Source organism: Heterodontus francisci, chromosome 17 (genome assembly GCF_036365525.1).
Source record: "Heterodontus francisci isolate sHetFra1 chromosome 17, sHetFra1.hap1, whole genome shotgun sequence".
NCBI classification, from domain to species: domain Eukaryota; kingdom Metazoa; phylum Chordata; class Chondrichthyes; order Heterodontiformes; family Heterodontidae; genus Heterodontus; species Heterodontus francisci.
In genome coordinates this window covers 85,142,318-85,166,568 of record NC_090387.1, presented here as the reverse complement: position 1 = coordinate 85,166,568, position 24,251 = coordinate 85,142,318, and the positions used below count along the sequence as shown (strand labels likewise).

Here is a 24,251-nt window from a genome sequence, read left to right as displayed (position 1 = left end):
TATAACCTAGCATTAATTGTCAGTCTCTCTCAGTGAACTCACAGAATGGAACAAATGGTAGCTTGGTGTAGTAGTGACCAAGTTGGGACAGAGCTGTGCTCAATACATTACTGTACCATAGCTGAGCCGGGAGTGGGAGTGTTTGATGCTGAGACGCTGACACTGAGTACCTGAAATAGAAAGGCTTTCACTCCCAGTTCCGCTATCGTACGGTAAGATACAGAGTAAAAGTTCTGTCCCAAGTGTCAGTACTGCACCAATGTGACATTTTCCATCCTGTGACCTCACTGAGAGACGGACGGTCAATTTATGCATCAGCCATGGCTCCCTCGTTGTACTCTTGCCTTGTGAGTCAGTAGCTCATGGGTTGAAGAGCCACTCTAGAGACTCGAGCAAAAACCTAGGCTGACACTCCAGTGTAGTACTGAGGGAGTGCTGCACTGTCAGAGGTTCCGTCTTTCAGATGAGACGTTAACCCCAGGCTCAATCTGCATGTTTTTGTAGATGTTAAAGATCCCTCAGTGCTATTGGAGGAAGAGCAGATGAGTTTTCCTCGGCTAACATTCCTCTCTCAACTAAAAACAGATCAGCTGGTGAAGCACCTTCTGTTGTTTGTGAGGCTTTGTTGTAAATTGGCTGCTGTTTCCCAAATTTAGCAACAGTAGCTACATCCACCGGTAGGACAGACCCACCAGAGTTGACGGCATAGTGGTATACAGTCAGGAGAAAGTGACCCCAGGAGTTCTCGACATTGTGGAGACGAGATCCCGTCTTTACACTGAGGACACGCAGCATCGCGTTTAGTTTGGTTTAGAGATACAGCACTGAAACAGGCCCTTCGGCCCACCGAGTCTGTGCCTACCATCAACCACCCATTTATACTAATCCTACACTAATCCCATATTCCTACCACATCCCCACCTGTCCCTACATTTCCCTACCACCTACCTATACCAGGGGCAATTTATAATGGCCAATTAACCTATCAACCTGCAAGTCTTTGGCATGTGGGAGGAAACCGGAGCACCCGGAGGAAACCCACGCAGACACAGGGAGAACTTGCAAACTCCACACAGGCAGTACCCGGAATTGAACCCGGGTCGCTGGAGCTGTGAGGTTGCGGTGCTAACGACTGCGCCACTGTGCCGCCGTTGTGTGGGATCAACACCGTGCTAAATGGGATAGACTCAGAACAGATGCAGCAGCTCAAAACTGGGCATCCATGAGGTGCTATGAGCCATCAACAGCAGCAGAATTGTATTCAATCACAATCTGTAACCACATGGCTCAGCATATCCCTCACTGTACCATTATCATCAAACCAAGGGACCAAACCGATTTCAATGTGGAGTGCAGGACAACAGGCCAGGAGCAGCATCAGGCATAACAAAAAATGAGGTACCAACCTGGTGAAGCTACAACAGAGGCGTCAAGGAGTCCTCACAAAACTGTCGTCAATGGGAATGGGGGGGGAAACATTCCACTGGTTGGATTCATACCTAGAACAAAGGATGATGGTTGTGGTTTTTGGAGACCAATCATCTCAGCCCCAGGTATTAACTGCAGGAGTTCCTCAGTGTAGTGTCCTAGGCCTAACCATCTTCAGCTGCTTCATCAAGGACCTTCCCTCCAACATTAGGTCAGAACTGGGGATGTTCACTGATCATTACACAGTGTTCAGTACCACTTACAACTCCTCAGATTCTGAAGCAGTCCATGCCCGCAGGAAGCAAGACCTGGACAACATTCAGGCTTGGGCTGATAGTGGCAAGTAACATTCACGCCACACAAGTGCCATGTAATGACCATCTCCAACAAAGGGGAATCTAAGCATCTCCCCGGACGTTCAACACCATTACCATCTCTGAATCCCCCACTATCAACATCCTGAGGGCTACCAATGACCAGAAAATTAACTGGAGCAGCCATATAAATACTATGGCTACAAGAGTAGATCAGAGGCTGCGAATTCTGCAGCGAGTAACTCACCTCCTGACTCCCCAAAGCCTGTCTACCATCTACAAGGCACAAGTCTGGAGTGTGATGGAATGCTCTCCACTTGCCTGGATGGGTGCAGTTCCAACAACACTCGAGTAGCTTGACACTATCCAAGAAAAAGCAGCCCGCTTGATTGGCACCCCATCCACTACCTTCAACATTCATACCCTCCACCACCAGCGCATGGTGGCAGCAGTGTGTACCATATACAAGAGGCACTGCAGCAACTTGCCAAGGCTCCTTTGATGGCATCTTACCATTTCGTGACCTCTACCATCTAGAAGGACAAGGGCAGCAAATGCATGGGAACACCGTCACCTGCAAGTTCCCCTCCAAGACACTCATCATCCTGACTTGGAAATATATCGTCATACATTCTTGGCACTGTCAGAATCCTGGATCTTCCTCCTTAACAGCACAGTGGGTGTAGCCGCACCACATGTACTGCAGCAGTTCAAGAAGGCAGCTCATCGCTACCTGCTCAAGGGCAATTAGAGATGGACAATAAATGCTGACCTTGCCAGCATTGCTCACATCCCAAGGACGAAGTAAAAAAAAAAGTAAATGAGTCAATGTGAAGTGTTTTGGGACACATTGAGAACGTGATAAAGGGTTACATAAATACAATTCTTTCTTCAATTGAGTGGTTGTTGGGCAAATGCAGTTTCCATGGGACCTCCTGGAAAATACAGCAATGGTTTAAAAGAGCACTAGTTATTATCTACACTGTATTCAAGTATTTAAAGGACAGATTGAGGGCACAAGTTATTTAGTTAAATCTACTGTATCTATTGAACCTTTTCCAGCACAGATTGTCACTTGTCTTTATATCAGTCTGGCACTGGTTTTAATACCTTGTGATTTGATTCCTTATCATGTGTTATATTAGTTAATTCCCTGCCGACTTGCATCATTTACTGTCAGTCATGTGATCATCGTATTGGTTATATGAGGAACTGCCAGTCCCAGCCACCCCATTCCTTAGGGATCCACCAGGTTATCGTTGCTAATCTGAGAGTCTCTCTCCAGCTGCTTCGTAGCAATGTGGTGGTGTTTGCTGTTGCTTTCTGTGAGCAGTGCTCTGGGATATTTCTCCCCAGATGAAGTCCTGTCCTTGCCGGGTCTGAGCACTAAACTCAACTTCAGGCAGTGGTCTGGGTACCTGCAGGCATCTCCTGGTGTACATCTACACTACTGGTAAGTGAATGAGTTGATGTTGGGTCTCCACAGGAGCTGAGATGCTGGACAGCCAACCCTGGCAATGGGGACAAGGCACAATGAGCAGCTGACAATCCACAGTCTTCTGAACTCTCAGTGGTTGAAGATTCCAGGTTGGATCCCTGGTTTGTGCTGAGTTGGACATTGCAACTGAACTAAACTACACTTTGGATTCTGGGGTGAGGTGGTGTTGAAGGAGATTGAGATTGAGGGAAAGTGTGTGTGTGTGTGTGTGTGAAATGCCTCCACTGTTAAATATCCCAGTGATATCCAGTGTTTGGGATCAGGCAGGAAGAATGGGCAAGGTAACAGAATGTGACTGCTTGTGGAATCTGTACCCAGCCAGAGTCAGAGGAGAGGAAATAGAACAAAAGAAAAGAAAGGCTTGCATTTATATAGCACTTTTCCTGACTACCAGGTGTCTCAAAATGCTTTACCCTCCATGAAGTACTTTTGAAGTGTCGTCACTGTTGTAGGAAACATAGCAGCCAATTTGTGCTCAGCAAATTCCCACAAACAGCAATGTGATAATGACCAGATAATCTGTTTTTGTGATGTTGATTGAGGGACAAATATTGGCCAACAACCAGGGAGAACTCCCCTGCTCTTCATCGAAATAGTGACTGTGGGATTCTCTAGGTCCACCTGAGAGGGCAGACAGGGCCATGGATTAAAGTCTTATCTGAAAGACGGCGCCTCTGACGGTTGTTAAGGCCGAGGTGGGAGAAGTGCACTGTCACTTCAGTCCCACTTACCAATGACATCCGATTATATACTCTTAGTGTTTGATCTGAAAGAGGAACCTGAGGTGCTTGGAGGTAGATGTACTGAAGTAAGAGATGTAGAAGTTCCACTTAAAGTAGGAAGAGCATCCAAGAAAGTTGATAGATGCAGAAGGACTATGGGTTGAGTCATCAGGTCCGCGCTGGGATAATTCTTATCCTTTTACTTCAATGTAGGCACATGGATCAGGAGACAGAGAGTCATCTGATCAATAATTTGTATTTATTAAGAGAATATAAACCCAACATAAGCAGTACTTAGAGAGGCACCTTTTTAATCTCAGGAGTAACAAATTTATCGGGGACTTGGGAAATTAGCCCTCTGACCTCTCTCAGTAATCTCAACAGAACTATTAACAGTTCCTACACGCTCTCCAACCCAGAATCTGGATAAATGATAGTATGACCCAGGGATCATAACAGGGGACTTTATTCTGTATACTGACAACTGGAATGTGATGCATATCATTCCGTGTGCTCTCTCTATATGAAAGGTGAATGAGTGAACTGAAGGTGAGTTGTGCCTTACATTTATACAGTTCAATATGTGAATTTAAAATGAACATGTGCATTGTGATCACAGTAGAGAGGGGAAAGAGGAGATTTACGAGGATGTTGCCAGGGATGGAAAATTTTACCTATGAGGAAAGTTTGGGGTTGTTTTCATTGACACAGTGGAGGCTAAGGGAACAGTTAATTGAGGTGTATCAAATGACGAGGGCCCTAGATCGGGTGAATAGGCAGGATCCATTTCCCTTAGCAGAGAGGTCAATAACCAGGGGCATAGATTTAAAGTAATTGGCAGAAGGATTACAGGGAAGTTGAGGAGAATGCACCCAAAGCCTCCCCTTGCCTGTTAACCCCATAATCTGCACTTGCTACCATTCTACCTTACTTACTATTCCTAACAGTGGTACTTGCTGGTTAAACTCACAAGAGGGAAAAAGGAACTGACTTTGACTAATTGAAGGTTTTTCAGTGCTTCATTGAAGGTCATGGAGCCGATCATGTTATACTGGATAAGCCATTGCGCTGTGTGAGAATTGGAGTTTGTGAGCAGAGGCAGTGTGAGCTAAATAACAGGTGAATGTACAGTGGAATTATCGGCTCGAGTGGATATTCTGCCAACTGCCCCTCAGGTCCCTGATCTCAGTTTGGGTATAACTATGCTGAGTACAGTTGACCTCAGTGCCCCTGGACGAAGGAGGTGAAAAGTGTCCAGGGTCCCCACCCCTGATCCTGTAGAAAGTAGATGAGGCCGTTCAGCTCCTCCAACCTGCCCCACTATTCACTAGATCATAGCTGATCTCTACCTCGACTCCACTTTCCCATACATTGATCCCCTTACCTAATAAAAATCTATCAATCTCAGTCCTGAAAACTCCAATTGTCCCCCAACATCCACAGCCTTTTTGGGAGAGAGCTGCAGATTTCCACTAACCTTTAAGTGGAAAAAGTGCTTTCTAATTTCAATCCTGAAGGATCGAATTCTAATTTTAAGATGAAGCCCCCTTGATCTAGATTTTCCCCATCAGAGGAAATAGTTTCTCTGTATCTATCCTTTTGAATCCTTTTCATATATTAAAGACCTCAATCAGATTTCCCTCGCTGGAAAGTCCATGGATGTGTCGACTGGATATCACAGGAGCAATGCCTTCAGAAGAGGAAGGAGAGAAGTGGTCCTGGTGGGTGACTTTCCTTCAAAAGGGTAAACCCTACCCAGTGGCTACAGAGTAGATAGGGAGAAACTGTTCCCATTGGCAGAAAGGTCGAGAACCAGAGGACACTCATTTAAAGTGATTGGCAAAAGAATCAGAGGCGACATGAGGAAAACTTCTTTTATGCAGCGAGTGGTTAGGATCTGGAATGCACTGCCTGAGAATGTGGTGGAGGCAGATTCAATTGTGGCTTTCAAAAGGGAGTTGGTAATTATCTGAAGAGAAAATATTTACAGGGAACAGGCGGGGGAGTGAGACTAGTTGAGTTGCTCTTGTAGAGAGCCAGCACAGACATGACGGGTCAAATGGCCTCCTTCTGTGTTATAACCATTCCATGATTCTAAAACCATTCTTCACCTCTCCATGGTCTTGCACGGTTCTCAGTAACGGATATGAATTCCAACGTGATTTGTGTCCTGCAGGTTCGTGACGTCGCAACAAAACCCACTCAGTGATCCTGTGGTCCTGTGGTTGAACGGTGGCCCTGGGTGCAGTTCCTTGGATGGATTCCTCGCTGAAAATGGACCTTTACATGTAAGTACTTCCTTTACTGAAGGGAAAATGATTGAGCTTCACTGTTGACTAATCTCAGTCAGGACAGCAGTATTAGCTTTAACTCTCCTGTGCTGGTGGGAAGGGAACAGCCAGGGTTCCTGGTTCTGTCCTGATCCAGTGCCCACCTACCAACTTGAGGTGGTGTTTGAAGGTTGGGAAACCCGCTCCCTTGTTCCCCTCCCCTCTCCCCCAACTCCAAACATGGATTAGGGATGAAGCCCTTCTGATCAGTACAGCTTAGTGCCAGACTGGGTTGTAGGTTTATACTCTGAGCCATTGGGGAAACTGAAAATAGTGTTTTGTAAAAATGGGAGCGAGTCATCTGAGTGAACATTCGATAAAGTGCCAGAGGTCCTGAAAAGTGGAGTGTGGAGGTGCTGGGGAAGAGTGTGTGTGGTGGCCCAGCAGAAGTGTAAGGGGCTCCAGAGGGGAGTGTGGTGGCCCAGAGCGGAGTATAGTGGGCTCGGAGGGGAGTGCAAGGGGCGCCAAAGGGGACTGTGGTTCACCATGGGAAAATGTATTGCGCTCTGGGGGGTGTGGGGGGCCCAGCGTAAAGTGTAGGAACATAGGAGCCGGAGTAGGCTATTCAGCCCATCGAACCTGCTCTGCCATTCAATACAAACATGGCCGATCATCCACTTCAATACCTTTTTCCAACACTATCCCGATATCCCTTAGAGTAAAGACATTTCTCCTCATCCTGGGACTAAGTAGCTTCCCCCTTATTTTGAAGTTGTTGACCTGGTTCTAGACTTCCCAACCAGGGGAAACATCTTACCTGCATCTACCCTGTCTATCCCTTTAAGTATTTTGTAGGTTTCAATGAGATCACCTCTCATTCTTCGAAACTCTAGAGAATACAAGCCCAGTTTCCCCAATCTCTCTTCGTAAGACAGTCCCGCCATCCTGAGAACAAGTCTGGTGAACCTTCGTTGTACTCCCTCTGTGGCAATAATATCCTTCCTAAGGTAAGGGGACCAAAACTGCACACAGTACTCCAGGTGCGGCCCTAACACAATCCGGAACTCATCCTCCACAGTATTAGTGCTCATTAGGTTTACCCAGTCCATATGCATATTGAATTCACCCATGATTACTGTATTACCCATACTACATGCTTCTCTAATCTCCATATTAATACCAGGCCCCACACTACCACTACTGTTTGGTGGCCTATGAACTACTCTTACTAATTTTTGCCACCCCTTGCTGTCTCTTAGTTCCATGCAAACTGATTCCACATTTTGTTCTTCTGATCTGAGATCCTCCCTTCCTAATGTACTGATCCCATCCCTTATTATCAGTGCAACACCACCTCCTTTTCCTTTTTGTCTGTGCTTCCTAATTGTCGAATATCCTTGAATATTCAGTTCCCAGTTTTTGGTCACCCTGTAGCCACGTTTCTGTAATGGCAATTAGATCATACCCATTTACACCCATTTGTGCCTTTAAATCATCTTTTTGTGAATGCTACGTGCATTCAGGTGGAGTGCCCTTAACCTTGTCGTCTTGACATTATTCTGCATTCTAAACCAAGTTGATGCTCGCCTTTGTTTTGCCTGCCTTCTAATGTCCCTTGCTATTTTTCTACCTCCTGTTAACCAGCTTTACTTTCTTCCAATCTGAGCTCCCTCTCAGATTCCCATCCCCCTTACCAGCTAGTTTAAGCCCTCCCCAACAACACTAGCAGATCTCCCTGCACGAATATTAGCCCCGGTCCTGTTAAGGTGTAGCCCGTCCATCTTGTACAGGTCCCACCTGTCCCAGAACCGGTCCCAATGCCTCAGAAATCTGATACCCTCCCTCCTACACCAATTCTCCAGCCATGTGCTCAATCGATGAATCCTCCTATTCCTATGCTCACTAGCACGTGGCACTGGGAGTAATCCTGAGATTACTGCTCTTGAGGTCCTGCTTTTTAATTTCCTTCCTAACTCCCTAAAATCTGCTTTCAGGACCTCATCCCTCGTCCTACCTATGTCATTGGCACCAATGTGGACCATGACCTCCGGCTGTTCACCCTCCCCAGAAGGATGTCCTGCAGCCGCTCTGTTACATCCTTGACCCTGGCACCAGGGAGGCACACACCATCCTGGAGTCATGTTTACTGCCGCAGAAATGCCTGTCTGATCCCTTGGCTATTGAATCTCCTATCACTATTGCTCTTCCACTTTTCTTCCTCCCTTTCTGTGCAGCTGAGCCACCCATGGTGCCACAGACTTTGCTCTGGCTGCACTCCCCTGAGGACCCATCAACTTCACCAGTATCCAAAATGGAAAACCAATTAGCAAGCAAGACAGACTCTGGGGACTCCTGCACTGCCTGCCTGGTTCTCCTAGACTGCCTGGCCGTCACCCATTCCCTCTCTGCCTGCATGCTCCTAACCTGTGGTGTGACCACCTCCCTAAACGTGCTATCCGCGTAGTCCTCTACCTCGTGGATGCGCAACTGTGACTCCAGCTGCCGCTCGAGCTACGATACCTGGAGCTCAAGCTTCTGCAGCTGGTGACACTTCCTGCAGATGTGTTCGTCTAGGACACATGGTGCGTCCATGACTTCCTACAAACGGTAGGATGTACATTCCACTTGGCTGAGCTGACCTGCCATACCGTAACCTTAAAAACTATTTATTACAATTAGAATAAGTAGAGTAACTTACCAGTTACTCACCAACCAGTTTCTGCCCCTGTACCAAAGTAAGAGCCAGCTTCTGGAGGCTGAAAAAAGGTAGAAAAAGAAAGAAGGGAGCACCTCTCTCACTGAGCTCCCTCACTCACCAAACTCCCATTTTACACCCTGTGCACTCAAAGCAGCTCTCAGTGGAGCGTGAGGGTCTGGGGGGAGTGTGGTAGGCTCTGGAGAGAGTGTGGGGGTCCCAGAAGGGGCTGTGGTGGCCTCTGGGGTGAGTGTCGGAGGGGCCTAGGGGGAAGCGTAGAGTGTAGGGAGCCCCAGAAGGAAGTCTGAGCGCTGGGGGGAGTGTGGAGTGCCAGGGCCCAGGGGTGAGAGTGGAGGAATTGGTTAACATAGATTCAGTTTGAAAAGTCATATCCTGTTGATTCCAATGTGTTTGCTTCCAGGTGAACGATGATGGCAGCACACTCTACATCAACAAGTACAGCTGGAACAAGGTGGCCAATGTGCTGTACCTGGAGTCCCCGGCTGGGGTCGGCTTCTCCTACTCTGATGATCAAAACTATGCCACCAATGATGATGAGGTATTATGCCCAGCCTACCTCTCCCTGTTAGGACATCCCAGCTGGCGAGGGCTGTTTGCTGAGGGCCAGGTCACCACTTACAGGACAGGAGGAGATAGAAATATGTTTGTAAATTACAAAACCCAAATCCTTGAAGCTCAGGGCCATTTATTTCTTGTGTTCAACAATTGATATGTCACAAAAGGTAACTGTTTGAGCAGCTGGTGTTGACTGTCCCATTTAGACTGTTGATTTAGACCAGAGTTGTCCAACATACAGCCTGTGGCCAGAGTCCAATCCTCCAAAGGTTTCCATCTGGCCCCTGGAAGTAAACTGCCAGAATGTCAGGCACCTTGGCAGGCAGCCGTAGATTTGTTAGGACCCCGTTCCCACACAATATGGCTGCACCCAGCAAAGGGCAGCATTCACAACTTGCTTCTATTTTGTACATTTATGGTGAGTGCACAAGCAGAAAGTGGGGAATGACGAATGGAGAGTGGCGAATGCCGAATGTGGAGTGAGAGAGAGACACACAAAAAGGGGGAAGGAGAGACAAGGGAGAGAGACAAAGGTGGAGAGAGAGACGGGGTGGTGGGGGGGGGTGGCTGTGGAGAGAGAGACAGAGACTGAGACAGGGGAAGAGAGAGGGGAGAGAAAGAGATCAAGATCACTCCTGACAGATGGGCACCTATCTGCCTATCTGGAATACAGCGCATCACTACGTCAAGTGTGCAGACAGAGATTGAGTACTTATGCAAGCAAAAACAATGCTAGGTATGTCACTAAATAAGTGTTCAACATAGTGACGAGAAAGTAAGTCAATAAATTAGGATTCTCATTTAAAGCATCTTCACGAAAATACATGTTTGCTGTTGATTTTATTAATAGTAAGATAAATTTTTAATGCATTTATCTTTCTGAAATTTTTTCAGTGGCCCCTGGTGTAGGATAAAAATGTGACCACAACGCAAAAAGGTTGGACATTCCTGATTTAGATGGACCTTGTTCTACCTGAACCTTTACACACCCCAGCCTCTTACACTTCTTCATTTTCTTCTGAAGGCTTCTGCTCTTCTCTTCCCCCCTTCCTCTTTGCTGGCACTAGGTGGGTGTTAACCTGGATTATGTGTTCAAATCTCTGGAGTGGGATTTGAACCCATAACCTATAAGGGTGCCACCCACTGAGCTACAGCAATGTCTCAGCATGTGATAGAACTCCAGATCAAAGCTTTCGGGGCAGCCGACTACCCTTAGCCCAGTAATGTCAATAGCTACATGCATGGAGGTCCTCTATGGATCTTTCACCCTGTGGGAGCATAGCACTAACCCCCCCCCCGATCTCATATTCACCCCCTCCTCCTCCCCACTTTGGCAGGTTGCAGAAAACAACTATCTGGCCCTGCAGGATTTCTTCAGCAAGTTTCCCAGCTTCAAGACCAACGACTTCTACGTGATCGGTGAAAGTTATGGGGGTGTCTATGCGCCAACCCTGAGCCTGAACATCGCAAATGGCGCAGCGAAGATTAACCTCAAGGTAATTGCGTTTAATAATAAGCCTGTATTTTATACAGCACTTTATCACAATGTCCCAAAGTGTCTCACAATCAATGAAGTACGTTTGAAGTGTAGTCATAACTGTAATGTAGACAATGCAGTAGCAAATTTGCACACAGCAAGCTCCCAGAAGCAGCAATGTGATATTTGCCAGATAATCTATTTTAGTGATGTTAGTCGTTGGATAAATATTGGCCAGGGCACTAGGAAGAACAACCCTACTCTTCTTTTAAATAGTGCCGTGGGAATTTTTATCACCATCCGAGAGGGAAAGACAAATTTGGTTCAACATCTCATCAGAAAAACAGTGCCTCTGACAATCAGCACTCCCTCAGTACTGCACTGAAGTATCAGACTTTTTTTTGGTATGCTCAAATCTCTGGAGTGTGACTTGAAGCCACAATTTCCTGACTCGGAGGTAAGAATGATATCCATTGAACCACTGGCATAAGCTGCAGTTCGACAGTGTCTCAGTGGGCAGGCGCAGTGCACAGTGGGGCACTGTCCAATCCCACAGCCAATCCCTGTGTCGGCTGTGTTAACTGTCTTAACCTGTGGGTGATGGGGAGCAGTTGATCTCAGTGACTGTACATGAAGATTGGCCCCATTGGGCAAGGTGGCAGAGGAATGCCAGTGTTTGTATATCCTGGAGTGACAGCCTTCAGGGTGGGGGGTGGGCAGGAGCCCAGCTTGTTGTGGTGATGTTACATTTCTGTGTTGTAGGGGTTTGCAGTCGGGAACGGACTGAGCAGCACGTATTTCAACGACCAGTCACTTGTCTATTTTGGATACTACCATGGACTCTTCGGGGACACGTGGGTATTGTGTTCAAACCCCCAAACCAGGTGTATTAAATCACAACGCAATTTCGTTCTTAAAGGGGCATTGCCCTCACCTATGCTGAAATGTTGCACGAGCAGGGTAGGCAGCCCTGTTCAATGTAGGATGACCTGTTTCCATTGCAGCAGACAGGCTCCTATTCCAAGCGGTGTCACATCCTGGAAACTGTGGATGTGGCGTAATCTGTGTTCCTCCATTGGATTGGTTCCATCGCAGGTTCCTGCCTGCTCACTATTTGACATTGGTCAGTAGCCATTGTGACACATCTGGGCTTTATCAGCTCAGCTTGCTGCTTGCAGCAGTTTCCAGGGACAGGGAAACAGCATAAGAGAATTAACACTGATAGAGAAAACCTGACCAAAAACAGTTGGCATATTGTCAGTTCAATTTTCATAAAAAATAACAACAGCTGTTGAATTTTGAAGCTAAGTAATTACATATCACCTGTGTTTTGTTGATAGTTAGAAAAGGTAAATGTTACTCTCTCACACTTGAGAGTTTCTAACACCTAGGATACAAAGAGTGCAAAATAAATAGGGACAGAAAGGCAGGCAGCCTTTCCTCATTCTAATTTGAGTTGTTTTTAAAAAATAAAACATGACATTGAACTTTGGAGGCTCGTTGAAGGGAACAGAGGGGAAGCTGGAAGAGGGATACTGGTTGTGGGTCAGAGGATCCTGGCCTCTCGCCAGCTACTCTTGGGGGAGCAATTAGGAATGAAGTGAATAGGTGGAGGGTTCAGGGTGTAAAAAGAGTACCCAGTTTGAGCTGGCGGTGTGAAGGTGTGGGGAACACAATAGGGCAGAGGAGCGGGAATGCACTTTTTCTCCCCAAACTCTACTCCATTCCTGGCTCCTTTCCCCACTACATCACCTTGTATCGGAAAGGAAATGAAAGACGACAAAAAGCCATAAGCAAAAAGTATAGTTAAGGGGAAAGAAACAGCGGCAAAGAGAAAGCAACATGAGACATCAGAGACAGACATGAGATATTCTCTGACTTATCGTGATCAGTCTCACAGGAAATTGACTTGTTTCCATTTCACATTCCTATATCCACAATCATAATAGAAACAGCCTACCTAAACTTTTAATGTTGTAATTACACCTTCCCAAAAATGTTGCTGCAGCATCTCCACTGGCAGGAAGGTGTTATTACAATGTGACCAGTTTACATAGACACATTACATTCTAACTGTGGGCATAGGAGTTCATAATGGGAAAAGGTGACAACAGAAAGTTAGGTTTTGTAGACAAGAAATGTATATTAACTAATATTATTGTAAGTAGAGTTTCACCCTATGTTGTTTTAATATACAAATTCTCAATACACCTTTGCATTGAATTGGCAAGCTGCAGTGTCCTGGCACCCTTTTGTCCGAAGCTGCACCATTGGGCGATAGCTTCATCACTGAGCAAGCCTGTGTCAGTGACCCTTCAGGATCAGGAGGTTCCCCAGCTACCATCAGTTGTAGTCAGGTCTTTGACCTGTTTGTTTCTTTACTTATTCATGGCATGTGGGCATCGCCGTGGCACTTATTCCCGAGAAGGCGGTGATGGGCCGCCTTCTTCAACCATTGGGTACAGATTGGTACAACTGAGGCCAGTCTTAACTTGCTTAATTTGTTTTCACATCTTCAAAACGATTATAAATGCAAGTTTTTTTAACATGGTATTTAACATTTTTCTAATAATTTGATAGTACAGTTTCAGGTATAAGACGATGTACCATCATTATACAGAGAGACTCTCATTGAGAAGTGTGTGTGGGGGAGGGGACAATTCAAACAGCAAATTAACTAACTCCATTAATTTCTATTGGGGTTTGTGGAATCTACAATACATTAAGTGTGTTAGTATTGCATTAACAGTAGTACAATATATGCAAATATTGGTTTCTCAACATATTGACAGTAATAGTGTCACTAATTGAGGAGTAAGCTTCTCGGCACCTCCCGATTGCTGAACTAGGGAACTCAGTACATGCAGGACCAATGGGATCTGCAGACTGGACTTGGTGCAAAGAGACTGAGGGAGGGGGATGGGATGGGAAGGGAAGGGGAGGAAATGTCTCACAATAAGGGTGTCTGGGCTCGGCACACACAGGCATGGTCAGGTGTCACGACTTAGATCACATTATTTTTTTCTTCCCCACTTAAGATTGTGGGACAACCTGAACACGTACTGCTGCCTAGACGGATCCTGCAACTTCTTCAACAACAACAACTATCAGTGCCAAGTATTAGTAGGTTCTCCTCCTTCACTTATCGTCCCAATTTCGCTCGCTCGCTCTCTGATTCTGCGCGCTGTGGATATATGAAAGAAAAACTTGCATTTCTATAGTGCCTTTCATGACCTCAGGTCGTCCCAAAGCGCTTTGGAATCAATGAAATCCAATTACTGATAGAAATGAGGCAGCCAGATTGCACACAGTAAGATGCCACAATCAGCAATGTGATCATCACCAGATGATGTATTTTTAGTGATGCTGATTGAGGAATTAATATTGACGAGGACACTGGGCAGAACTCTCCTGCTCTGCTCCAAATATTCCCGTAGGATATGTTCCATTCACCTGAGAGTGTGAACGGGTCTCAGTTTAATGTCTCATTTCGCACAATGTTCGTGCTTTCGCACTTTCTGCCTCTATCTATCAAGCCCTGGATTCCATTATGTTTTTTAACATGATCAACATTGTCCTGCCATCTTCATTGATTTATGTATGTGCCCATCAGTTTGGATGTAAGATTTGCCCAGATGTCTGTTCCTGGATAGAGAGAGATATAGATCTGGTACAAAGGTGACAAAGCGATGGGCACTCAAGTAGACCTGAGAAAATAAACAGTGGAAAATTATTTTCTTTACAGATCAGCAAAGTCTTCCACATCATCTACGATAGTGGACTCAATATGTACGCGCTGTACAGGGACTGTGCTGGGGGAATACAGAGAAGTAACACCCGCTTCCTCAGAGACCTCAAGAACATCTTTCAATTTTACAACTTTGAAACAGTGGAGGTACAAACCATTTATGTTCTTTCTGTATAAAATCTCAATGGACGAACCACATCCCATTCATTCCCAATGTATAGAATCCCAATGAACCAAACCACTTCCCATTCATTCCCAATGTATAGAATCCCAATGAACCAAACCACTTCCCATTCATTTCCAATGTATAGAATCCCAATGGACTAAACCCTTCCAATTCATTTCCAATGTATAGAATCCCAATGGACCAAAACCCTTCCCATTCATTCCCAATGTATAGAATCCCAATGGACCAACCCCTTCCAATTCATTTCCAATGTATAGAATCCCAATGGACTAAACCCAATTCCAATTCATTTCCAAAGTAAAGAATCCCAATGAACCAAACCCTTCCCCTTCATTCCCAATGCATAGAATCCAAATGGACGAAACCCCTTCCCATTCATTCCCAATGTATGGAATCCCAATGGACCAAGCCCTTCCCATTCATTCCCAATATATAGATTCCCAATGGACCAAACCCTTCTCATTCATTTCCAATGTATAGAATTCCAATGGACCAAACTTCCCATTCATTTCCAATGTATAGAATCCCAATGGACCAAACTCTTCCCATTCATCCTAATATATAGATTCCCAATGGACCAAACCCTTCCCATTCATCCCCAATGTATAGAATCCCAATGGACCAAACTCTTCCCATTCATTCCCAATGTATAGAATCCCAATGGACCAAACCCTTCCAATTCATTCCCAATGTATAGAATCCCAATGGACCAAACCCTTCCCATTCACTCCCAATGTATAGAATCCCAATGGACCAAACTCTTCCCATTCATTCCCAATGTATAGAATCCCAATGGACCAACCCCTTCCAATTCATTTCCAATGTATAGAATCCCAATGGACCAAACCCTTCCAATTCATTTCCAATGTATAGAATCCCAATGGACCAAAACCCTTCCCATTCATTCCCAATGTATAGAATCCCAATGGACCAAACCCTTCCAATTCATTTCCAATGTATAGAATCCAATGGACCAAAACCTCTTCCAATTCATTTCCAATGTATAGAATCCCAATGGACCAAACCCTTCCAATTCATTTCCAATGTATAGAATCCCAATGGACCAAACCCTTCCAATTAATTTCCAATGTATAGAATCCCAATGGACCAAAACCCTTCCTATTCATTCCCAATGTATAGAATCCCAATGGACCAAACTCTTCCCATTCATTCCCAATGTATAGAATCCCAATGGACCAACCCCTTCCAATTCATTCCCAATGTATAGAATCCCAATGGACCAACCCCTTCCAATTCATTTCCAATGTATAGAATCCCAATGGATCAAACCCTTCCAATTCATTTCCAATGTATAGAATCCCAATGGACCAAAACCCTTCCCATTCATTCCCAATGTATAGAATCCCAATGGACCAAACCCTTCCAATTCATTTCCAATGTATAGAATCCAATGGACCAAAACCTCTTCCAATTTATTTCCAATGTATAGAATCCCAATAGACCAAATATCTTCAATACATTCCCAGTGTATAGAATTCTAATGTGCTTAACCCTTCCCATTAACTCCAATTTTACAGAATGCCAATAGACCATTCTTCTTCTATATATATTTTTTCTAATCCCAAGGTAAAATATTTCCTAATTATGTGGAGCGTCCAGTACATTTCAGGAATGATCCTGCCTATCTTTCTGTGTTAGAGTTATACAGCACAGAAACAGGCCCTTTGGCCCATTGTGTCTGTGCCGGCCATCAATCACCTAACTATTCTAATAGGTGGATCTAATTGATTTTGGTTTGTGTAAGTAGTTTACCTGTTCTCTGTGTCACTCACACCCTCTCAATGCTGCAGTCAGTCTCTGTCTCTCTTACCAGAACACAGCTAAGTCCACTGGCTTGAATCCTCCGTGCATCAATGAGACCGTTCTGTGGACCTGGCTAAATCGTGCAGATGTGAGAACGGCCCTACATATCCCAGAATCTGTCCAAACCTGGGAACTTTGCAGGTAAGAGAACATGTTGGCAAATTGGCAATATTGCATGTGCAAGACACCTCCGATTTGGATGTCTCGGTTTAACATCTCATCTTTAACTGCCTCTGAAAGAAGACACCTCCAGCAGTATAGCATTCCCTCAGCACTGCACTGGAGTATCAGCCTGGATTTTGTGCTCCAGTCTTTGTAGAAGGATAAACTGTGACCAGTTAGTCTAACCTCAATAGGGGGATAATATTCCTGTTCGTGGATCAAATACCCAGTTTCCATCCCCTTCAAATGGGTTCAGTGGAAATGAAAATCAGGCGGGTGTAATTCAGGCGGCTGATCCACTACCTCCTGTGGGTAAAAGTGAAAATTCATCCCCCCCACTCTTGAAGTTTGCTGATGTTCTCCAGAAGGAGGGGGTTTGGCAAACATTGGAAGACTGGAATAAACTTCAAGTGGACATAAAAAGATTAGTGGCTAGTTCTGATGAAAGGTCACAGACCTGAAACATTAACTCTGCTTCTCTCTCCACAGATGCTGCCTGAGTTGATGAGTATTTCTAGCTCTTTCTGTTTTTATTTTATGATAGATTAGTGGAACTGGCTGTCAGCTGGAAGCTTCCACTTGATGTGGATAAGTGAGAGGGAATAGTTTTAAGAGGAAAAATGAGGATTAGGGAGTATGCACTTGGTGGAAAGATACTGAAGGGTGTGGATGAACAGAAACCCCCAGGGTTCAAATCCATAATTAGTTCATGTAAGGATAAATAAAGCAATCATAAAAAGGCCAGTAGAATTTGGATTTGATAAATAAGGGCAAAGAGGTAATGATCAATTTATACAAAGCACTGGATGGTCCACTGTTCCAACACTATGTAGTTTCAGTCCTCCTGCTATAAGTGGGACATTGGAGCCACAGAGAGTGTAGATTCACCAGCATGATGCCAGGGATGAGAAACAATAATTATGAGAGACTTGAGATACTGGGACGATTTCCACTGGAGCAGAGAAGGCTGAGAGGAGAACGGCCTCCTACTGTGCTGTAAACCTTCACTGATTTTTCTAATATCTGATCTGGCTTAATCTACATATAGGTTATATAATCTATATCTATACATCTATATAATATATATTGTAATCTACATATTCCTTGGTTACCTCACTGGTTAAATGTTGAGGGTATCACATTAAACTTGTCTATAACAGAGAGAAAATGAAATCAAGTATCAGACAGCATTGTAATGATTCAGTTACCTGGCTTGACAGTTGGGTGTATTTAATAAGAGCATTAACAGAGAAGGCCATTCAGCCCCTTGGTCCTGTTCTGCTGTTTAATTAAATCATGGCTGATCTGTATCTCAATTCCATTTGACTGCCTTTTTCCGTAACCCTTAATCCCCCTTGCCGAACAAAAATTTACCCTATTGAGTCCTTTAATTAATTTGAACACCTCGATTAGATCAGCCCTCACCCTTCTAAACTCTAGAACTGAGCCTGGGATTAATTTTCATATATTTATTTTTATTCTAACCTGAGCTAAACCATCTTCTCCCCCTGCAGTCAGGTAGTTAGTGAAAACTACCATCGCCTCTACAGTTCCATGCGTCGCATTTACCAGAAGTTGCTGAAGAAGAATCTCCGTGCGTTGGTCTACAATGGGGACACTGACATGGCCTGCAACTTCCTGGGCGGTAACTGGTTTGTGCAAAATTTGAATCAGAAGGTACGTAAGGATACAACACTTTACTAGGACTGGCAACTAAGATGTTCCCCTTGATTTTCAGAGCACAATGATACATTAATCCTTCCCAGTTGGAAGATTATTATTGTAATGTTCTGTGCTCAGTTAAGCAGCTGATCCAGCCTCAGGTGTGGGGACAGTGGAGATGTTAATAATTAAGGAAGGGGGAAATAGGCAGGGGTTTTTCTGCTGCTGATCATTGACCCCTGCTGGAAAGTGTTGGGGTGGATGACAGGTCAGGCTGGGATCAACAATGAAGAGTCTGCTGAGGTTTCCTTTCTTTTATTATTCATTCACGGATGTGGATGTCATATATACTGTCCATCCCATATTGCCCTCGCGAAACTAGTGTTGGTCCATCCTGGACCGCTGTAGTCCATTTGGTGTACGGAGTGAATGTTTAAGGTGATGGATGGGCTGCTTTGTTGTGGATGATGTCGAGCTATTCATTTCAACGAGGGATGATGGTCTTGGGAAAGGTGCCAGGCCTGTGAACCCAAGCAAGGGTCCGCACCTCAGGGGTGGGGGTGGGTGGGGTAAACATTCCAGTTAATTAGAGAGTTGAGCAGTTTGCACCATACAAGTGGACTGTGCTGTGATCCCAGACGCTGAGTGCCTGGCACTGACACTAGCCCAACACTCCGATGTCCCATCTATATCAAAGGCCCTCTCCGTCAACAACAGTTGTCCAATATAATCTGCTGAATTCTCCCTCTCGCACTGCTGGACAGATTCTGGGATAGTGGATAAGAGTGTGTCTGTGAGCGAGGTCCTTGCAGATCATTAATATGGAAAGTATAAACTCCAGCCTATGTGGTCAGGGCAGGTGCTCTGCCTGTGAACTCCAGTAAGAGTTGAGCTGCAGGTGTGTGTGTAATTCCTAAAGAATAACTAACTACCTGACTAACTAGCCTGCTTCACCACCAGAAAACCGTAGACTACCAATCATGGATCTGCAATGACCAGATCGCAGGGTACTACGAGCAGTATGGAAACCTCACCTTCCTGACTGTCAAGGTAACTAATGCTTTTTACATCACTTCTCCTTTGGTCTAATGTAGAATCACTGAGTAATCGTGGAATCTACACCCACAGTGACACTAACAATAAAAGTATAACATGAGACAGGCTACAACCTGATCACAAATCACTGAATGAAGCAGAGCAATTACTGCAGTTAGACTTGTCTGAGAAAGAAAGACGAGCATTAATCTAGCACCTTTCTCAACCTCAGCACGTTCCAAAGCCCTTTACAGTCTATGAGGTTCTTTGATAATTTGCAGTCACTGTTGTACCTTAAAGACAGCAGCCAAGTTCCACACAGCAAGTTCCCACAACCAGAAATATAACAACCAGATAATGTTTCAGTGACCATGTTAGAGGGACAAACATTGTCCGAGACCCCAGGAAGAACTGACACTTCAGTGGGTTAATGGAGTCTCACAGGGGTCAGTGTGAGACAGGGGGTGAGTGGAATATCACAGGGGTCAGTGTGAGACAGTGGGTGAGTGAAATACCACAGGGGTCAGTGTGAGACGGGGTGAATGGAATATCACAGGGGACAGTGTGAGACAGGGGGTGAGTGGAATATCACAGGGGTCAGTGTGAGACAGGACGTGAGTGGAGTATCACAGGGGTCAGTGTGAGACAGGGGGTGAGTGGAATATCACAGGGGTCAGTGTGAGACAGGAGGTGAGTGGAGTATCACAGGGGTCAGTGTGAGACAGTGGGTGAGTGGAATATCACAGGGGTCAGTGTGAGACAGGGGGTGAGTGGAATATCACAGGGGTCAGTGTGAGACAGGAGGTGAGTGGAATATCACAGGGGTCAGTGTGAGACAGTGGGTGAGTGGAATATCACAGGGGTCAGTGTGAGACGGGGTGAATGGAATATCACAGGGGTCAGTGTGAGACAGGGGGTGAGTGGAATATCACAGGGGTCAGTGTGAGACGGGGTGAGTGGAGTATCACAGGGGTCAGTGTGAGACAGTGGTGAGTGGAATATCACAGGGGTCAGTGTGAGACAGGAGGTGAGTGGAGTATCACAGGGGTCAGTGTGAGACAGGGGGTGAGTGGAATATCACAGGGGTCAGTGTGAGACAGGAGGTGAGTGGAGTATCACAGGGGTCAGTGTGAGACAGTGGTGAGTGGAATATCACAGGGGTCAGTGTGAGACAGGAGGTGAGTGGAGTATCACAGGGGTCAGCGTGAGACAGTGGGTGAGTGGAATATCACAGGGGTCAGTGTGAGACAGGAGGTGAGTGGAGTATCACAGGGGTCAGCGTGAGACAGTGGGTGAGTGGAATATCACAGGGGTCAGTGTGAGACGGGGTGAGTGGAGTATCACAGGGGTCAGTGTGAGACAGGGGGTGAGTGGAATATCACAGGGGTCAGTGTGAGACAGGAGGTGAGTGGAGTATCACAGGGGTCAGTGTGAGACAGTGGTGAGTGGAATATCACAGGGGTCAGTGTGAGACAGGAGGTGAGTGGAGTATCACAGGGGTCAGCGTGAGACAGTGGGTGAGTGGAATATCACAAGGGTCAGTGTGAGACAGGAGGTGAGTGGAATATCACAGGGGTCAGTGTGAGACAGTGGGTGAGCGGAGTATCACAGGATCCCTGTGTTACTCCACTCACCCGCTGTCTCACACTGACCCCTGTGGTATTTCACTCACCCACTGTCTCACACTGACCCCTGTGATATTCCACTCACCCGCCGTCTCTCTCTGACCCGTGTTACTCCACTCACCCGCTGTCTCTCTCTGACCCGTGTTACTCCACTCACCCGCTGTCTCTCTCTGACCCATGTTACTCCACTCACCCGCTGTCTCTCTCTGACCCGTGTTACTCCACTCACCCGCTGTCTCTCTCTGACCCGTGTTACTCCACTCACCTCCTGTCTCACACTGACCCCTGTGATACTCCACTCACCCGCTGTCTCGCACTGACCCGTGTTACTCCACTCACCCGCTGTCTCACACTGACCCCTGTGTTACTCCACTCACCCCACGCTTCAGAGTATTTTATCTCATTCTCAGCATGTGGCTGTTGCTGGCAAGGCCCTCAGTTATTGCCCATCCCAGCTTGGCCTGAGATGCTGGTGGGCTGCCTTCTCAAACTACTGATCTCCTGTAGTTTTCAATTCCTGAAATCGATTATCACATTTTCCAGTCACTACCTTTCAGTTTTCCTTGTCTTTGTCCCTACTCTCTCATCTTGGCTGGTGATGTCCTGCACTGTGGCCTTCACCTAGAATTCTCAATAAAAAGGACTATATTGATTAGGAGACAGTCTCACCAAATAGAAAGGAGCTGACTGATTGGAAGTCATTGGAAATCCATTTGCGGAGTGACTTTTGTCATCAGATTCAGGAGATTGACCTTCCGGTAGTTGGTCGGCACGACAACATTGCTGTCAAAACATTCAAGGTTGCTGAGTTACATCTGTGATGTCACAATATTCAGGCAGCGTCATGGGATGTGTCACTAATTATGACATCACTGCTGTAGTGCTTGGCAACTAACCTCCCTGAACACTGGTCATTATGGGCTGCTTGATGTTCAGAAATGGCAGCAGGATGGAATGGGTGTGGAGCCTGAGTTTCCAGGGAGATGTTAATGGTCATTTATGTGGCTGAAGATTAATCCTAACTCTCTGCTCTCTCTCTTCCTCAGGGAGCTGGACACATGGTACCACAGTGGGCCCCAGCACAAGCCTTACAGATGTTTGAATCCTTCCTCTCCAACTCTCCATACTGATAGGGCTGCTGCCTTGTCCTCATGGCTCGTTGCCTTGCTATCTTGTTGCCTTATTATCATCCAGTTGTTAAATTTTTCTCTCTCTTTCTCTCTCTCTCTACGTGTGCACACAGTGGGATTTTTATCATAGCACAGGGACCAAAGCAAACAGCACCAAGCTGAGCCAAATGAAACCAAACCAGCAGTGGCTCACCCTAGTAACAGAGACTACATCAGGACAAATACCAACACCAGTCCTGGGTTAGCTTTTACTCTGCACATGCAACTGAACCAATGTTATCAATCAGAGTGCAGGAGTGACTGACTACCCTATAGGTTTAGAAATACAGGCATTAGAGGACCCTGCCTACAGGAACCTCTCATTCCTGACAGGTGTGCGCTCGATCCAGGCACTCCAGGATTTCCATGTCCCATTAGAATAACCCCAGCCAGTGTTCCTGGGACTGCCTTTAATTCACTGTTCGCCCATGTTTCAGGAGTGGTTCCCTCACCGCTGTCTCTGTCCTGTTTATACTCTCTCTCTCACGGGGAGATTCAGTGACACCGGGTAACCAGGATGTGGGCAGTTCATCCACAACCAGAAACAAAATGGTGGAGTCAGCACAATGACCACTACGTAATGATAAATCTCCCACAGAGAGGCATTCGGAGCCTCCCACATCACGCTTTCATGTTCGGCGATAGTACTGCCCTGGGCAATGGTTTTAGCACCTGAGATAGTTCTGACAGCAAATGGGGTGTTAACAATCCCTGGGAGTTGGCCCTGGAAGAGGGAATTCCCTCGGTCCAGTCTGGGTCGGGGCCCTGTGTACACGGGGATTCCCCTCGGTCCAGTCTGGGGTCAGGGCCCTGTGTACACGGGGATTCCCCTCGGTCCAGTCTGGGGTCAGGGTCCTGTCTACACGGGGATTCCCCTCGGCCCCGTCTGGGGTCGGGGCCCTGAGTACACGGGGATTCCCCTCGGCCAGTCTGGGGCCGGGGCCCTGTGTACACGGGGATTCCCCTCGGCCAGTCTGGGGTCGGGGCCCTGCCTACACGGGGATTCCCCTCGGCCCAGTCTGGGGTCGGGGCCCTGTCTACACGGGGATTCCCCTCGGCCCAGTCTGGGGTCGGGGCCCTGTCTACACGGGGATTCCCCTCGGCCCAGTCTGGGGTTGGGGCCCTGTCTACACGGGGATTCCCCTCGGCCAGTCTGGGGTTGGGGCCCTGTCTACACGGGGATTCCCCTCGGCCCAGTCTGGGGTCGGGGCCCTGTGTACACAGGGATTCCCCTCGGCCCAGTCTGGGGTCGGGGCCCTGTCTACACGGGGATTCCCCTCGGCCCAGTCTGGGGTCGGGGCCCTGTCTACACGGGGATTCCCCTCGGCCCAGTCTGGGGTCGGGGCCCTGTGTACACAGGGATTCCCCTCGGCCAGTCTGGGGTCGGGGCCCTGTCTACACGGGGATTCCCTTCGGCCCATTTCCACTCAGTTTGGTGCTGTTGCTATTTTTCGGTAAAAATCTCATTTTGGAACATGGCTTTTTTATAATCACGGGATTGATAATCACTGGAATGTACAAACCAATCAGTTCCCAGAGGGAGCTTTTTAACCATTTTAATATAATTGTTAAATATGATTTTTAGCAAAAGTCAGAGACCGCTGAAGAAACTCAACAATTTCTCCTCCAGGAAGGGACTGAAATCTTCAGTTGCCTTTAGATGGGTTTCTGTCAGAAACCCAACACCTCGGGAAGCAGTTTATGAATAATTCGAGTCATGTCATGTGGCAAGTTTGGGAGAAACAGGTGACTTTGGACCGATGGTTCCCACAGCTCTTCACCACTGGGGTTTTCCTCACCTCAACTCTGGGTCAGTTGTAGACTGACTGATAGAGATTGGTCACTGTGATTAGTCAATA

At 46.4% G+C, this 24,251-nt stretch overlaps 1 protein-coding gene across 1 annotated transcript; it reads left to right on the top strand.

The window, feature by feature from the left end:
• Positions 1-3,028: 3,028 nt before the first annotated feature.
• On the top strand, positions 3,029-23,084 carry LOC137379251 (lysosomal protective protein-like). Its single transcript, XM_068049963.1, has 11 exons — positions 3,029-3,195; positions 6,139-6,250; positions 9,349-9,486; positions 10,841-10,999; positions 11,743-11,834; positions 14,019-14,103; positions 14,726-14,875; positions 16,750-16,880; positions 18,416-18,578; positions 19,524-19,613; positions 22,270-23,084. The coding sequence occupies exons 1-11, from the start codon at positions 3,041-3,043 to the stop codon at positions 22,351-22,353; spliced, it is 1,359 nt and encodes a 452-aa protein (XP_067906064.1). The 5' UTR covers positions 3,029-3,040; the 3' UTR covers positions 22,354-23,084.
• Positions 23,085-24,251: the final 1,167 nt, after the last annotated feature.

Excerpts from the sequence above, each read along its gene's own strand:
- LOC137379251 (XM_068049963.1), top strand. The coding sequence starts at position 3,041 with ATGTGGTGGTGTTTGCTGTTGCTTTCTGTGAGCAGTGCTCTGGGATAT. Across the intron at positions 11,835-14,018 it reads CATGGACTCTTCGGGGACAC|ATTGTGGGACAACCTGAACA; the intron begins GTGGGTATTGTG and ends TCCCCACTTAAG. Across the intron at positions 19,614-22,269 it reads TCACCTTCCTGACTGTCAAG|GGAGCTGGACACATGGTACC; the intron begins GTAACTAATGCT and ends TCTCTTCCTCAG.